This window comes from Aythya marila (genome assembly GCF_965140915.1).
Source record: "Aythya marila genome assembly, chromosome: 15".
NCBI classification, from domain to species: Eukaryota; Metazoa; Chordata; class Aves; order Anseriformes; family Anatidae; genus Aythya; species Aythya marila.
In genome coordinates this window covers 12,948,400-12,961,035 of record NC_139056.1, presented here as the reverse complement: position 1 = coordinate 12,961,035, position 12,636 = coordinate 12,948,400, and the positions used below count along the sequence as shown (strand labels likewise).

The 12,636-nt window shown below is 60.8% G+C and overlaps 1 protein-coding gene across 1 annotated transcript; it reads right to left on the bottom strand.

Annotated features, from left to right (window-relative positions):
- Positions 1-870: 870 nt before the first annotated feature.
- On the bottom strand, positions 871-12,395 carry LFNG (LFNG O-fucosylpeptide 3-beta-N-acetylglucosaminyltransferase). Its single transcript, XM_082772466.1, has 8 exons — positions 11,952-12,395; positions 5,192-5,240; positions 4,351-4,450; positions 4,072-4,225; positions 3,822-3,907; positions 3,364-3,529; positions 2,893-2,978; positions 871-2,780 (listed from the first exon to the last, which is right to left on the bottom strand). Exons 1-8 carry the CDS (start codon positions 12,333-12,335, stop codon positions 2,714-2,716), a joined length of 1,092 nt encoding a protein of 363 aa, XP_082628592.1. The 5' UTR covers positions 12,336-12,395; the 3' UTR covers positions 871-2,713.
- Positions 12,396-12,636: the final 241 nt, after the last annotated feature.

Sequence of the window (12,636 nt, the reverse complement as noted above, 5' to 3'; positions counted from 1 at the left end):
AGCCAGGGCCAGGCGGTTTCGTAGGGCTCGCTTTCTACCACCCCGTCTTTGTCCAGGGCACTTTTGGGCTCTCTATTTTTTTAGGGGTGCCAGTTTTGGGGTGATGCTTGGTTCCCTTCTGCTCTCAGCAGCCCAAGAGGGGGCTGCTTGGCGGGGGCTTTTGGTTCGTTTTGGGGCTGCCTGAAGGGTGTGTGTGTGTCAGGGGGAGGAGGTTGTTGCTTTAACACATGCTGACTTCCTGCTAGGATGTATTTTTAGCAAGGCCAACCCATGATAACCGAGAAATTCAAGCGAAACTGTAAAGTAAGTGTGCCTTGAAAAAAAAAAAAAAAAAAAACTGTAATAAAAGATGCTGGGTAAAGAGGAAGGCGGGGAGGGGGGGCTGGGGAAGGAGATGACTGTGGCAGATGAAAGCTGCTCTGGTTGCACAAACAGTGCTGGGTTTAGGAAGCGGGGGGGGCAGACCTGCTGCTGGTGCCACAGCACACGCAGGCTGGGTGTCGGTGGCGCCTGCTGTGAGAGGGAAGGGGCTCGGGCCCCCCGCAGCCCCCGGCCTTCCCACGCACACGCCTGCCGGCCGGCTGTTAACACCCCCCCGCTAACAACCGGCTCTCACCTCGCCCCCGCCTCCGCTCCCACCCCAGAGCCTGGGAAAACCCATTCCCGAGGTGCTAAGCCCTGATGGAGCCTTTTGGGGAAGGGAAGGGAAGGAGGAGATGACCCCCCCTCCGTGGGATGCAAACGGGCCGGTACCCGTGAGAAAAGAGGGGGATGCAGGGGCAAAGCCTCGCCGTGCACCCCCAAGAGCTTGATTAGGGATGAAAACAAGCGCAGCCCATCCATAAAGAGACACCAGAGCCCAGGACCAGGTGACTGTGGTCAGCAAAAAGCTGCTTTATTGGTGACGGCTCCCACGGGGGCCCCGTGGCAGCGATCGGGTTCAAGTCCCTGAGAACACGCTGTCCATGCTGGTTCCCCAACCCACACCTATTGCTTTTAAACACATCCTAGTTACAAAAAGCACAGAGTGACATTCCAGATACTGGAACATATAAATTAAGGTAAGTGATAGTTACAAGACATCGCAATTTTTTTTTCTTTCTTACAGATTATCAGAAGGTTGTTTTTTTTTTTCTGATCCACAGAAAACGTATAAAAAGCATTTTAAAATCTACATAATTCTCAATGTTGCTGTTTTTGTTTTTTTGTGTGTTTTTTTGTCTTTTTTTTTTATAAAAAAGGCACAGTAAAAAAATACTGGCACGATAACATATTTACAATGCACCCATTATGGGCTATCTTCTCTCAGCTTCAGGTTGGAAACATTTGGCTCCGGCTCTGACCGCTTCTCCCTGGGGAGCGCGGGCTGGCAGTGGCCACAGGGGGATGCAGGACCCCCATCCCTGCCCGTACTGAGCTAAATCCATCCCTGGCTCACGGCAGATTTTGCTCTCTGGCAGCATTTCCCAAACTGGTTTTGCTCCTGATGTGCCTGGGGGAGTGGGACCCCACTCTTCAGTCCCCCAGTGCTGGCTTTGCTGCAGGGTGCGCCCCACGTAGGAGCAGAAGCAGAGCCAGGGGAAGAGCCTGGGATGGTGTGGGGGTGACTTCTGCTCTTTTGGGGTGCCCATTGCCCACCAGACACAGGCAGAGAGCAACGGCCGGGCTGGGAAATGCTGCTGGCCCCTGGTGGGTGCCCACCCAGCCAAGCACCTCTTGGGCACTGCAGCCACCCCAGCAGCAGTCACTGGAGGATGCTTGGTGGGGAGATACCCACACGGCCTCAGGGACAGACCCCAAAGTGCTACTTTGCAAAGGTGCAGTGTGCCCGTGCTCAGCCTGCTTGCACCCTTGGCCACCTCGCTGGCAGGCAGAGAGGTGGCACTGGAGGGAGACACCTCGGCGCTGCGCAAACACAGCTCTGGAAAAGCCCTCCTCCCGCCCCCCATATTTATAGAAAGCCTTTAAATTAGTCTCTATAAATAGTGCATAGATTTACACCTCTGAAAACATTTCAGCAGGACGTAGGGAGCTCCGGGGAATGGAGCGAATGGTGGTGGTGCTGGGCTCGCCAAGCCACCCGTCTGCCCCATGGTCTCCCTGCGGGGTGGCTGATGAGCACCCAGCAGCTTTGCAGCACTGCGGTGTGTCCCAGCATTTGCCGTGGCCAGGTTAAAAAATACAAAAACTTTGCCTATGAGAAGCCAGAGCCTCAATGCTGAGATTTGGGGGCTGGGAGAAAGGATGGGGACAGGTTAGGGGTCTGCGGGAGCGAGGAGGGGTTAGAGCTGAGGGTGGGGAGGCACACACCGAAAAACACAAAAACACCTTAACATCTGGAAGGAAAGAAAGAAAAGCAAGCCAGGGTGAGGCAGAGCTGCGCAGCACCGGCTGCCGCTCCCCACGCATAGCGCGGGGCTGGCCGGCGGGCAGGGGGCTCGACCCAGGCGAGGCAGCCCCCCCGTGCCCCGGGGTTAAGTGCTCAGGACCCGTCCGTGCCCGCCATCCTGGAGCAGGCAGCGGGGGCGCGCGGCCGGGCAGGCAGGGCAGGGGACAAGGGGCCGCACAGCAGCCTTCAGTACACACACACTGTGCAATACCACAGCAACGACAGCCGGCCGGAGGGCCAGCACGGCCGCACACACACACGCGAGGTCCCGCACGCCCGTCGGATACCAGGGAGACTCGGGACGAGGTTGGGACACGCGTCTCCCTAGTACACCACGTTGGCGGGGCACCACGGCGTGTCGGGGTACAGCAGGCAGTGCACGGAGCGGAACCTGCGGAGGAGAGGAGCGGCGCTGAGCACAAGGTGGTGGTGGCCACGCGGTGGCAAGGCCCTGGGGGGGGGTCCCTGCCGGCAGGGTGAGGGATGGGACCCCCCTGTCTCACCTGGATGGGTCTTCCTCGACAGAGAAGGCTCCCTTCATGTGGATGGAGTTGCGTTTGTTTTCGAACATGCCGTAGCTTAGTGTCACCTAGGGGAGCAAGCACGAGAGGGTCAAGTGGCCGACGTGGCCATGAGGATCGATCGGGGGGGCTGCTGTTTCTCACAGCTTCCTGGGACAGGCTGATGGGGCTTGCACATCTATCATGTCTCGGCTGAGATGCCCAATTTTTAGGTGGCTCAAGATAAAGCTGACCCCTCCTTGCACTGCAAAGGGATGCCACCAACGAGCCTCAGCTGAAAACCTCATTGCAGGGCACTTCGTTTGAGGATTTTGGCCTTTAGCTCCAACCCTGGAGACCCTGCTCCCAGGCTCCCTAAATCCCATTGCATGCCTACCCCACAAAAACCATACAAAGGTACCATCCATCATCCCAACCCCTCCACCCAGCCCAGGGCCCTCGGGGCAGGGGTACCTGTTTGTGGATCTCCGTCTTGGGCACCTGGTGGAGGTTCTCCAGGTGCGAGTGGAAGAGGTTGCTCCGGATGAGCTTGACGCCCAGCACAGACTCGATGATGTAGCCAATGGTGCAGTCGTCGGGCAGGCGGATCTTCTCCGCCGTGCTCATGAAGTGGCCCCCGCTGTGGGGAGACAAAGAGGAGCTGCAGCAGAGCAAGACCCGGGGGGGGATGTGGGCACCCCACGGGGCCCACGCTTGGCTGCTGGGCACCTGGCCTGGCTCTAATTAAAAGACAATTAGGGGAATTGAGGTCCTTTCTAGCTCATTTCCAAGCCCCTGCAGAAGCCCCCATCAAGGCAAAGCGAGCCAGGTGGTGGGATATGTTCAAACATCCCCAAAGGTGCTGTCATCTCTTCCGTGCCCCGCTGGGACCGTGACGGGTCCCCCTGGGTGAGCAACGCCAGCGCTCTTACCTGGCCCACGGGCTCATCTTCAGCGCCAGCCCCCGGCTGATGCAAAACCCTGCTCCTCCCGTGGCAAACCAGAAATGCACAGGGTGCTGCGAGAGAGGGGAAGCAAAAGCAGTGAGACTTCCTCGGGCTGGCCCAGACCCCGGCCCACATTAAACCAGCCCCAACCTCCCTCACCCCCCTTCCAGCACCACGGGAGCTTCCCGCGGGGTGCTGCTGCCACGGCGGTCCCCCCGTCATGTCCCCCCCTCACCATCTTGTTCTCGCTGATCCTCTCCGTGGCCTGGATGGGCCGGTCCAGGCTGGGCTTCCCGATGTAGATGTCCTGCGTGTGGGGGTAGCTGGAGAGCAGCTTCACCAGCATCCGCACGTTCACGTAGTTGTCGTCGTCCACGTGGCAGAACCACCTGTGGCGGCGGCAGCAACCACGTCACGCTAGGCCAGGGCAACTCCCCGACCGAGCAGGGCCGCCCAGGCCCTGTGATGAATTTCTGCCCCAAAAGGCAAACCCCGCTCCCCAAGCAGCGCTTACTTTCTCCCAGACTCGATGAACTTGTCGTACTCCACGGCCATCTTGCAGGACAGGGCCTGGCGGCTGTGGGCGGCCGAGCAGTTGGTGTTGATGACATTTCCTGAGGGAAGAATGGGGGTTAAAACGCCGATGCTGGGGCAGCCCGCTCCCCCAGATGAGGATGCTTCACCCCAGGTGTGATAGGGGGCATGAAACCCCATGGGCTTCATGCTCAGTGGTCTCCATACCACATTGCTTTGGGCAGATAGCACTTTGGCTCTTAGGTGTACATGAGATAGAATGGGGTTGAAGTACCCCAGTACCCCAGGGCTGCCCATCCTACATGTAATGCCACCCTACATCACCCCGCCTGTCCTTGGGGCCGTGCCGCCAGCACCCTGGGAGCAAGGAGGATGGATGGAGGGGGCAGGAGGGGATGGGGCTGGCTTCTCCGCCCAGGATGTGACAGCCAAAGCCCTCGCTCTGTTCCCACTGCCTTTTCCCACAGCAGCCACCTGTTATTTGCTTGCCCAGCTCAAAGGGAATCGCTTCCCCGCCTGAAAGGGACTCATTTGCATGGGGAGAATAGGCTGAGCTGACCCCGACCCCGGGCAGCGGCTGCCAGATAAACGTCCCCGCGAAACCCCAGGGTCTAAACTGCAGTGTTTTATGATTGTTTTTTTGTTGTTGTTTTTTTTTTTTTTATTTCACCATTTTTTGACTTTCTGTTTTTTTGGAGTTCCCCAGGGCAGGCAACACAACAGCCGTGCTCCCAGGTTGGGGGAACACCCCAGCACAGCCCCAGGCACCCGCCACGCTCAGCCAGGTCACACACACAAAGGGCCAAGGGCCACAGACTCACGTGCTTGCTTCTTCAGCTCTTCATCCTCCCCGTCTGTGAAGATGAAGGTCTGAAAGAGAAGATGGGGCACCCTTGAAGCTGAGGCCATGTGGCTCTGGGCATGTCCCAGCATCCCAGGGCAGCGCCAGGGATCAGTCCCCATGGGGCACTGTCAGTGACTTCTCCCTCCTGGCTAAAACCCAAAGCAGCACCAGGGCGATGAGCAGCCCCACAACACTCTTGCCCTTGGATTGAGAGGTTTGGATCAATCCCCTATTTACACAGCCCCTTCCTAGGGCCTGGAGCATCCCCATCCCACAGGGCAGCAGCAGCAGCCTGCTGGCACCCATAAGGGATTTTGGGAGAGGCAAGGGCTGACCCAGCACAAGGTGGGCACATGGAGAGGCGCAGCTCTGGAGCTCCCTCCTTCCAAGCAGGGACTTCAGACTCCAGCTGGAGGGACCGGCACGTGCGGTGGAGATGCCAAAGCATCCCCGGGCCCTGCCCAGGCAGGTGTGTTTGCCCACGGCGCCAGGTGCCAACCGTGTCCCCACCTGTGTCAACACCACGCTGCAGTCCTCAGCCGCTTGCACAACACCCCCGGGGTGGAGGAGCCGGCAGCACCCACGGGTGCCTCCAGCCAGCCCCAAGGAGGGGACCGTGCCCCAGCACCTGAGCTGCCCGCCCGGCTGCACTCCTCTATTTACACAGCTAATTCCTGGCATATGTCGCCCGGGAAAGGGGGGGGCCGGGGGCTGCTGTTCGGGCTGGATTTGGGGAAGGGCGAGAAGCAGGAGCAGAGAATAGGGGGTGGGAAAGGCACCGCGATCAATCAGCGCGCAGCAAACAAAGCTGGGGGAGAGAAACCACAACCAGCTGCCAAGCGCTATTAAAAACCAGACGTGCACAAAAGGGCAAAGGAGGAAAGACAAAAGGGCTGGGGGGGAAGGCAGGAGGCGCAGGGGGGGGACACGGGGCCCGAGCGCTGGGGCTGAAGAATTACAAGCGAGCTGGAAACTCGGTGCCACCCCGCGGGCAGCCGGCCCCAGCAGCGCGCTGGGGTTTTGTGGTTTGTTTGAGGAGGGAGCGGGGCCACGACAATAGCGGGTGCGCGGGGCTGACTTTACTCAGCGGAGGAGAGTTAAGCGGGCAGCAGCAGTCATTAGCATACAGCTGCGCTGGTTAACCCGGCGCTGGGTTTGCTCAGGGCCCAGGCAAGCAGAGAGGGCAGTGCGGAGAGCAGCAACTTGCTGGAGGGATGAACAGGAGGGTGCGTTCCTGGGGATGGGGCTACAAGTGGCCTTTTGGGCTTAGAAAGGGGAAAAGGGGGAAAAAAAGAGTATGGTGGAGGAGGTGGAAAGGCAGTTCTCTCAAATGCACGGCCAAGCACCTGCTGTGCATCCCTAGTTCTGGGATGGACAAGGGTCAGCCCCCAAATGGGTCAGTAAGGGTTAGAAGATGTGGGACCTGCTGATGAGGGCAGTGGGATGGAGACCTTAGTCCATCAGCTGTAGGGCCAAGGGTGTCCTTGGCACCCCAGGATTGTCAGGAGGAGCTGCTCAGGGACAGTGGAGATGATCACAGCACAAGCACTGCCTCACCCACCCCAAGGCACGTGGGGCCCGGCCCATCCCCAGCCACCTCTAGCCCTGCCTCCACTCAGGCGAGACAGAAAATGTTTGAAAATGTTTGCTTGATTAGATCAGAAGTGCCGTCCAGCAACTGTGCCTTCAGCCGCTCCAAAAATAACCCCGCAGGCCGTCCTCCGGCCCAGCCGCTATAAATAGGCCACAGGACAATTGTTTATTGCCGGCCGCACCAAAAGCCCTCATCCAACGAGGCATCTTCTCCCCTGGGCACATCCCCACACTTTTCCCAATGCAGGTGGGACCAGAGGACACATTGGGGACACCAGGGACCAAGCAGAGGGGCACCCAGCCCTGCACATCACCCCACAGGTTCCTCACCTCCCTCTGCCAGAGCCCAGCCAGAAATTTCAACTCAAAACCAAAATTTATATATATTTTTAATTAATTTATCTGCCTTTCTTCCACAGGAGCTGTGCCTTTCCTGCACAGCCCTCTGGCCCTGAGAAGGATCAGGCACCTAAAGGTGTCGGGGAACTGGGGACAAGAGGGGCCAGGAAAGGAGAGGGACAAGAAGGCACCGTGTCCAGGGGATGGGGGAAGCCGCGGCTCAGCCCTCTCCTGGGACCAACCATCCTACCGCCACGGATGGGGCCAGGCTTTGCAAGTATAGCCCAGAGGTGGGGAAAAGGACACGGGCAGGACCCCGCCAGTGGCTTTACAGGCAAAATGTGGCCAGAGCTGCAGCTCCAAGGGCTGGCTGTGAGGGGCAGCACCCCGAGCAGGCTTCGTGCTGTCACATCCCCTCGCACCCTCACCCACAGCAGCCACAGCCCTGCTGCCAGGACCCATTTGCAGCAGGGTGGGACACCGCAGCCACAAGCTGTCCCCTACCACCAGCCCCTCTCCCACACAGAGTGCCCCCAGTCCTTGAACTCCCCCCTCCCCATCCCCAGGGATGGCACTGAGGGGGGGACCAAGACCTCCTGCCACCCCACACAGTTAATTTCCCAGCGGGGCAGAGAAGAGGAAGGGCCAGCTCCCGGCACGCTGGCGGCCGCCCTGCCTGCCCAGACCCCTGCCCCGGGAGGCGCAGGAAGCCTCATTGTTCTCCAAAGTGCAACTTCAAGAAACACAGGATGCCAAATCCCCGCCGAACAATAGCTGCCCCTGCTGAACGCGCCCCGCCAGGCAGCACAGAGGCACCCCGGGGTCCCCACGGCCAGGGGATAGTGTCAGTCCCCGGTCTGCCTGTATGGGGATGGGAGCCCCCTCAGCTGCCTCTGGTGCCCCTGGGGAGGGCTGTTTCTTTATTTTTTCCACCCTCCCCTCCATTTCTCCTTTCGCAGTGACTCATTTCCCCTCCTCTGAGCGAGCTCGTGGGTTGCTCTGAGCTTGGTGCTGTGCAAAGCACCCTGTGGGCCGAGCCAGACGTGGGGGCAGCAGTCTTCTTCCTCTTATGCCACATCTCAAAGCAGTCCAGGGGGCTGCCAGGGCTGACACATGCCCAGCAGATACCACACCTGCCCCCCCTTCCCCTGCCCAAAACAGGAACCTGAGCCAGGAGAGCCCCGCGACCCCACAGCGCACAAATCCTGCACCTTCCCCATCACGTCTCACTTCCCCATGCTGGAAGGGGATGGAGCACCCCAGCAACCCCCCCCAGCACCCGGGGGGGCTGGCAGCCCCTTTCACTCAAAGAAAAAGAAGGAAGCAGGCTCTCGCTCAGCACGAGGGCCCTGGGGCAAGGCAGTGAAGGGGCGCTGGATTTGAAGCCCCTACAGGGATGGGGTGCGTTGGAGGAGCAGCCCCTCAGGGAGATGTGGGTGCTGCCAGAGCAGGTCCCTGGCCAGCTTTTTGTCCCCTCCAGCAGATGTTTTCTGCAAACAGCCCCACTCCATCCCGCAGTGGTTGGGAGGGAAAATCCCCACCTCGCTTCAGCGGACAGGGAGCAGCACGGCGGCCGTGTCCCTGTCCCTACGGCTTTCCCTGGGATGGGGTCCGGGTTGGCACAGCCCCGCAGAGCCAGGGAAGGGGCTCGCAGTGCTCTGGCGAGAAGCCGAGGGCCCTTCCTCCCCCTGGCTCCTTGCAGCAAGAGGAAGAATCCTCCACTGTAATTTTAAATGCTATAATTTTTTAATAACCTCCGTGCAAACAATGAGCTCATTGTGCAGCCGGGGTCCCCCGCCCTCCCGCCCGGCGCTCCACGCACGCCGCTCGCCCGCGCCGAGGCTCTTATTGACTAGGCCGGCAGCATCATTAGGGGCAGGCAATTAACGGGCAGGCAATTAACGGCCCAGACAGCGCCCTTGTCCCTGCTCAGCTCCCCAAAACCACCTTGCCTCCCGGGCTGCCCGGGGAGGGATGCTCACACGTGAACCGAGTTGAGCAGTGCTCAGCACACCCCAGGGCACGGCCAAGGGATGGAAGGGACCCAAGGGATGGAAGGCACAAACAGCCTCCCCCATCCCAGCTCCCCAGGGGGCACCCAAGCAGGACACGTGCCCGTTTCCCCCAAGGACACGAACTCTGGCCAAGGTGCTAAAGAAATTTTGGGAGCCGCCAGCGGAGGAGCAAAGGAGCGTGCTCTCCGGAAGGCAAATGCATTCCTCGGCGCCTGGAGCAGGAATTTTTCAAAGCCTGCAATTATTGTGCCGAGCTTGGGGGAAAGCGAGCAGCTCCCACGCAGGCGGGATGGCAGCCCAGTACAACCCAGCACAGCCCAGTACAGCCTGTGGGCACCGCAGCGTGCGCCGAGCACCCGCTGCCCTCGGTGCCCCAGGGACCTGGATGTTTCTTGTGCAACTCTGCCACTGCAAAGCACCCGACTGAGCAGGAAACCCGTGGGTTTGGGTGGTTTGGACTAGCTTGGCATCCAGGACTTGTGCATAATGGCCACTTTCCTCCTCCCCCCTCTTTTCTTTCAAGTGTAAAGTTTCCCCCAGGCTGCACTCCAACAGTCCTAAGGATACAAATGCCAAGACAGCTGGAAAAGCTCCCCAAAGCGAGGAGGGGAAAACCCCACAACCCTTCCCCGGTGCCGCCTGTCTGGCCTTGCTTGTGCAAGGCAGGGAGCAGGCTCTGAAGGCAGCAGGGCTCTGCCCTCTGTGCAGAGAGAAAAGCAGGAAGGAGAAGGGGGTGCCCGGTTCGTGAGTGAGCCCATTGCGGGGTGGAAGGGACAGACCACAGGAAGCAGGGACTATTGTAGGCAGAACAAAGAGTGGGGAGGAAGAACACAATAGCTATTCCCCCTATCTGCCAGCGTGCAGGCTGGAGCTACCTGCCAGATTTAACTCCTTCTTGCCAGAGCTCGCATCACCCCTCCATGGAGCCTGGCTAACCAAGAGCCACAAGGGAGGCTTTGGGAGGAGGAAAAGGGGGAAGGAGACGCTGTGCCAGGCGAGGGGATTCTCGGCCCTCAGGCAGGAACTTCCCCACACCCTCCTGTGCCGAAAATGAGAGGGCTGGGATGAGACGGGCCTGACTCAGACCCAGAGAGCCGTTGGGGCGCAGGCAGCCCCACCGCAACGCGGGGCACCAGCGGGGAGGTGACGCACAAACCGCATAGGACAGGGCAGGGATGGAGAGCAGCCACATGGCACCACCACCAAAAAAAACCCACCACCAAACAGCTTAGCCCCAAGCTCAGAGCAGCCCAAGGTGCCCTGAAGTTTCCCAAAGCAGAGGCAGGGTCAGCGTGGGAAGGCTGGAGCCGATGCCAGCAGCACGCGGGCTCATCCCCTCTGTCCCTGCAGGAGTTTGCGCCGCCTCCAGCTCGCTCCGCAGCTCCTTGTCCTCAAGTGCTGCACAAGAGCCGTCACTCAGCGGCTTGGCTTGTCAGTCGGGCACCTCGCCGGGCTGCGGCCCCCCTGGCTTCATGGCCCTCATCTCTAGGCAACCTGACCTGGACACGGCCGGCTCCGGCTCCCCCGTTCCCATGGAAAGTGCCACACAAGAGGCTGCGAAGCCTTTTCTCTGCGCCGGGAGAAAAGGGGCTTTGTTAGCTTGCCCAGGGGGACAGCGTGAGAGCCGAGGCTCGGGTCTCTGGGAATCCAAACGGACAAACGAAGCAAAACAAAACAAAAAACCCCCAGAAGAAAGCCGGGGCTCGCAGGAGGGAGGGGAGGGGGGAAGACCAGCCATTCCCAGGATCATCTGTAGGTGCTCAAAGAGCGTTTCCCCCACCACCACCGCTCTCCACCCCCTCACAGTGACAGCGGAGCATAAAAGAGGCTTCCATTAAATAACCGTACCAGGGAGAGACGGCAGAGACACTGCCAAGTCCCGGGGACATGAGCAAAAAGAGGGACAAGACCCCAAGAGAAAAAAAAAATAGCAAGAACGAAAAAGAAAAGTCAGCACGCTTGGAGTAACGCGCAGCAGCCAGGAGCCAAGCACACCCACAAGGTCCAAGGGAACTGAGCGGAGGAGGCACGGGCAGGTCGAGCCCCCTTCTCCCCTCCCAGCCACTTCAGGCTTCCGAAAACCACCGAGGAACAATTCCAGGCCAGGAGGAAACACGTGAAGACAGTAGGATGGGAGGGTTAGGATGAGGCGTAACTTACTCGGGAAGCTGTCTAAGGCTAGAAAAAGTGCCTTAAAAGCAGAAGGCAAGGCACATTTCCTAAGAAAGTCCCTTTTTTTTTTTTTTTTCTTAAATTCTGTTTCAGTGCTTGAAGGACAGAGCAGGGCTGCCAGGACAAGGTGTCACCGAGCTCAGGGCTGGCACCAGCTGCAACTGCCCCAGCACAGGCAAGCTGGAGCAGACCAGTGGGAGCCCCCAGTGCTGCCCGGATCCTGCTGAGGGGACTGGGAGCCTGAGCACAGCTCTGAGGCCGACGTCCCCAAGGCAGCCGAGTGCCTGCACCCCCGGGAACCCCCCAGGGAAACCCCCAGGGAAGCCCAGGAGGGCGCCAGGGCCGTGTGCCTGCTCCGTGCCTCAGTTTCCCCGGTGGAAACCCTTCGAGGCAGCAGGGCAGAGCTGGGGGCTGAGATTTTGTGCACCACTCATTATGGGGAGCCCGGGGCAGGGGTAGCCGAGCCCTCTCCATCACTCACCCACCCATCACTCGCTCCCCCCAAAACCCCCCAAACCTCTCCAAAAACACCCCCGGCGCTCCGTGCCACCGGGCGGGCAGCCGGAGGAGGCGACACCCGCCTGGCCCCCGGCCCTGCCCCGCCGGTCGCGACCTTACCATGTCGCGATTGCGGGAGATCCAGGTGTCGAGCAGCAGCTCCAGGCGCGCCTTGTGGAACTTTTTGGTGGTCTTGACGGCGATGAAGACGTCGCGGGGGGAAATGTCCTCGGCGGGCGGCCGGGGAGGGCTCGGGGGAGCGGCGGGCACTTCCCGGCGAGCTCGGCTCAGCCTCCCGAAATAATCGGCGAAGCTGCGGAGGCCGCCGGAGCCCTGCGCCGCCTGCCCCGCCGCCCCCAAGCTCTGCAGCGCCCGCTGCGCCCCGCCGGCCTCTCCCCGTGCCAACCCCGGCCTCCCCGGAGGCTCCACCATGAGCACCAGGAGGCAGGTGAACATGGAGCCCACGAGGGACAGCAGCAGCTTCCTGCCGCAGCTCTTCAGCATCCTCCTCCACCACCGCCTCCACCTCCTCCCTGCCGCCCCGCTACCGCCACCGGCCGCGCTCCGCCCGCGCCGCCGCCGCCGTCCCTGCGGCGCGCCGCCGCCGCCGCTTTTAAACCGCCCCCGGCCCACCCGGGGCGGGCCCGGCTCGGTACCGCCCCCACGCGTGGCCGTGGGGCGTGGGCAGCCCCTGCTCCTGCCCCTAGCCCTGCACGCCCCCTGCGCGCCCCCTGCGAGCCCCCTGCGAGCCCCCTGTGCGCCCTGTGCGCCCTGTGCGCACCCCTTGCGCGCCCCTCGCGCACCC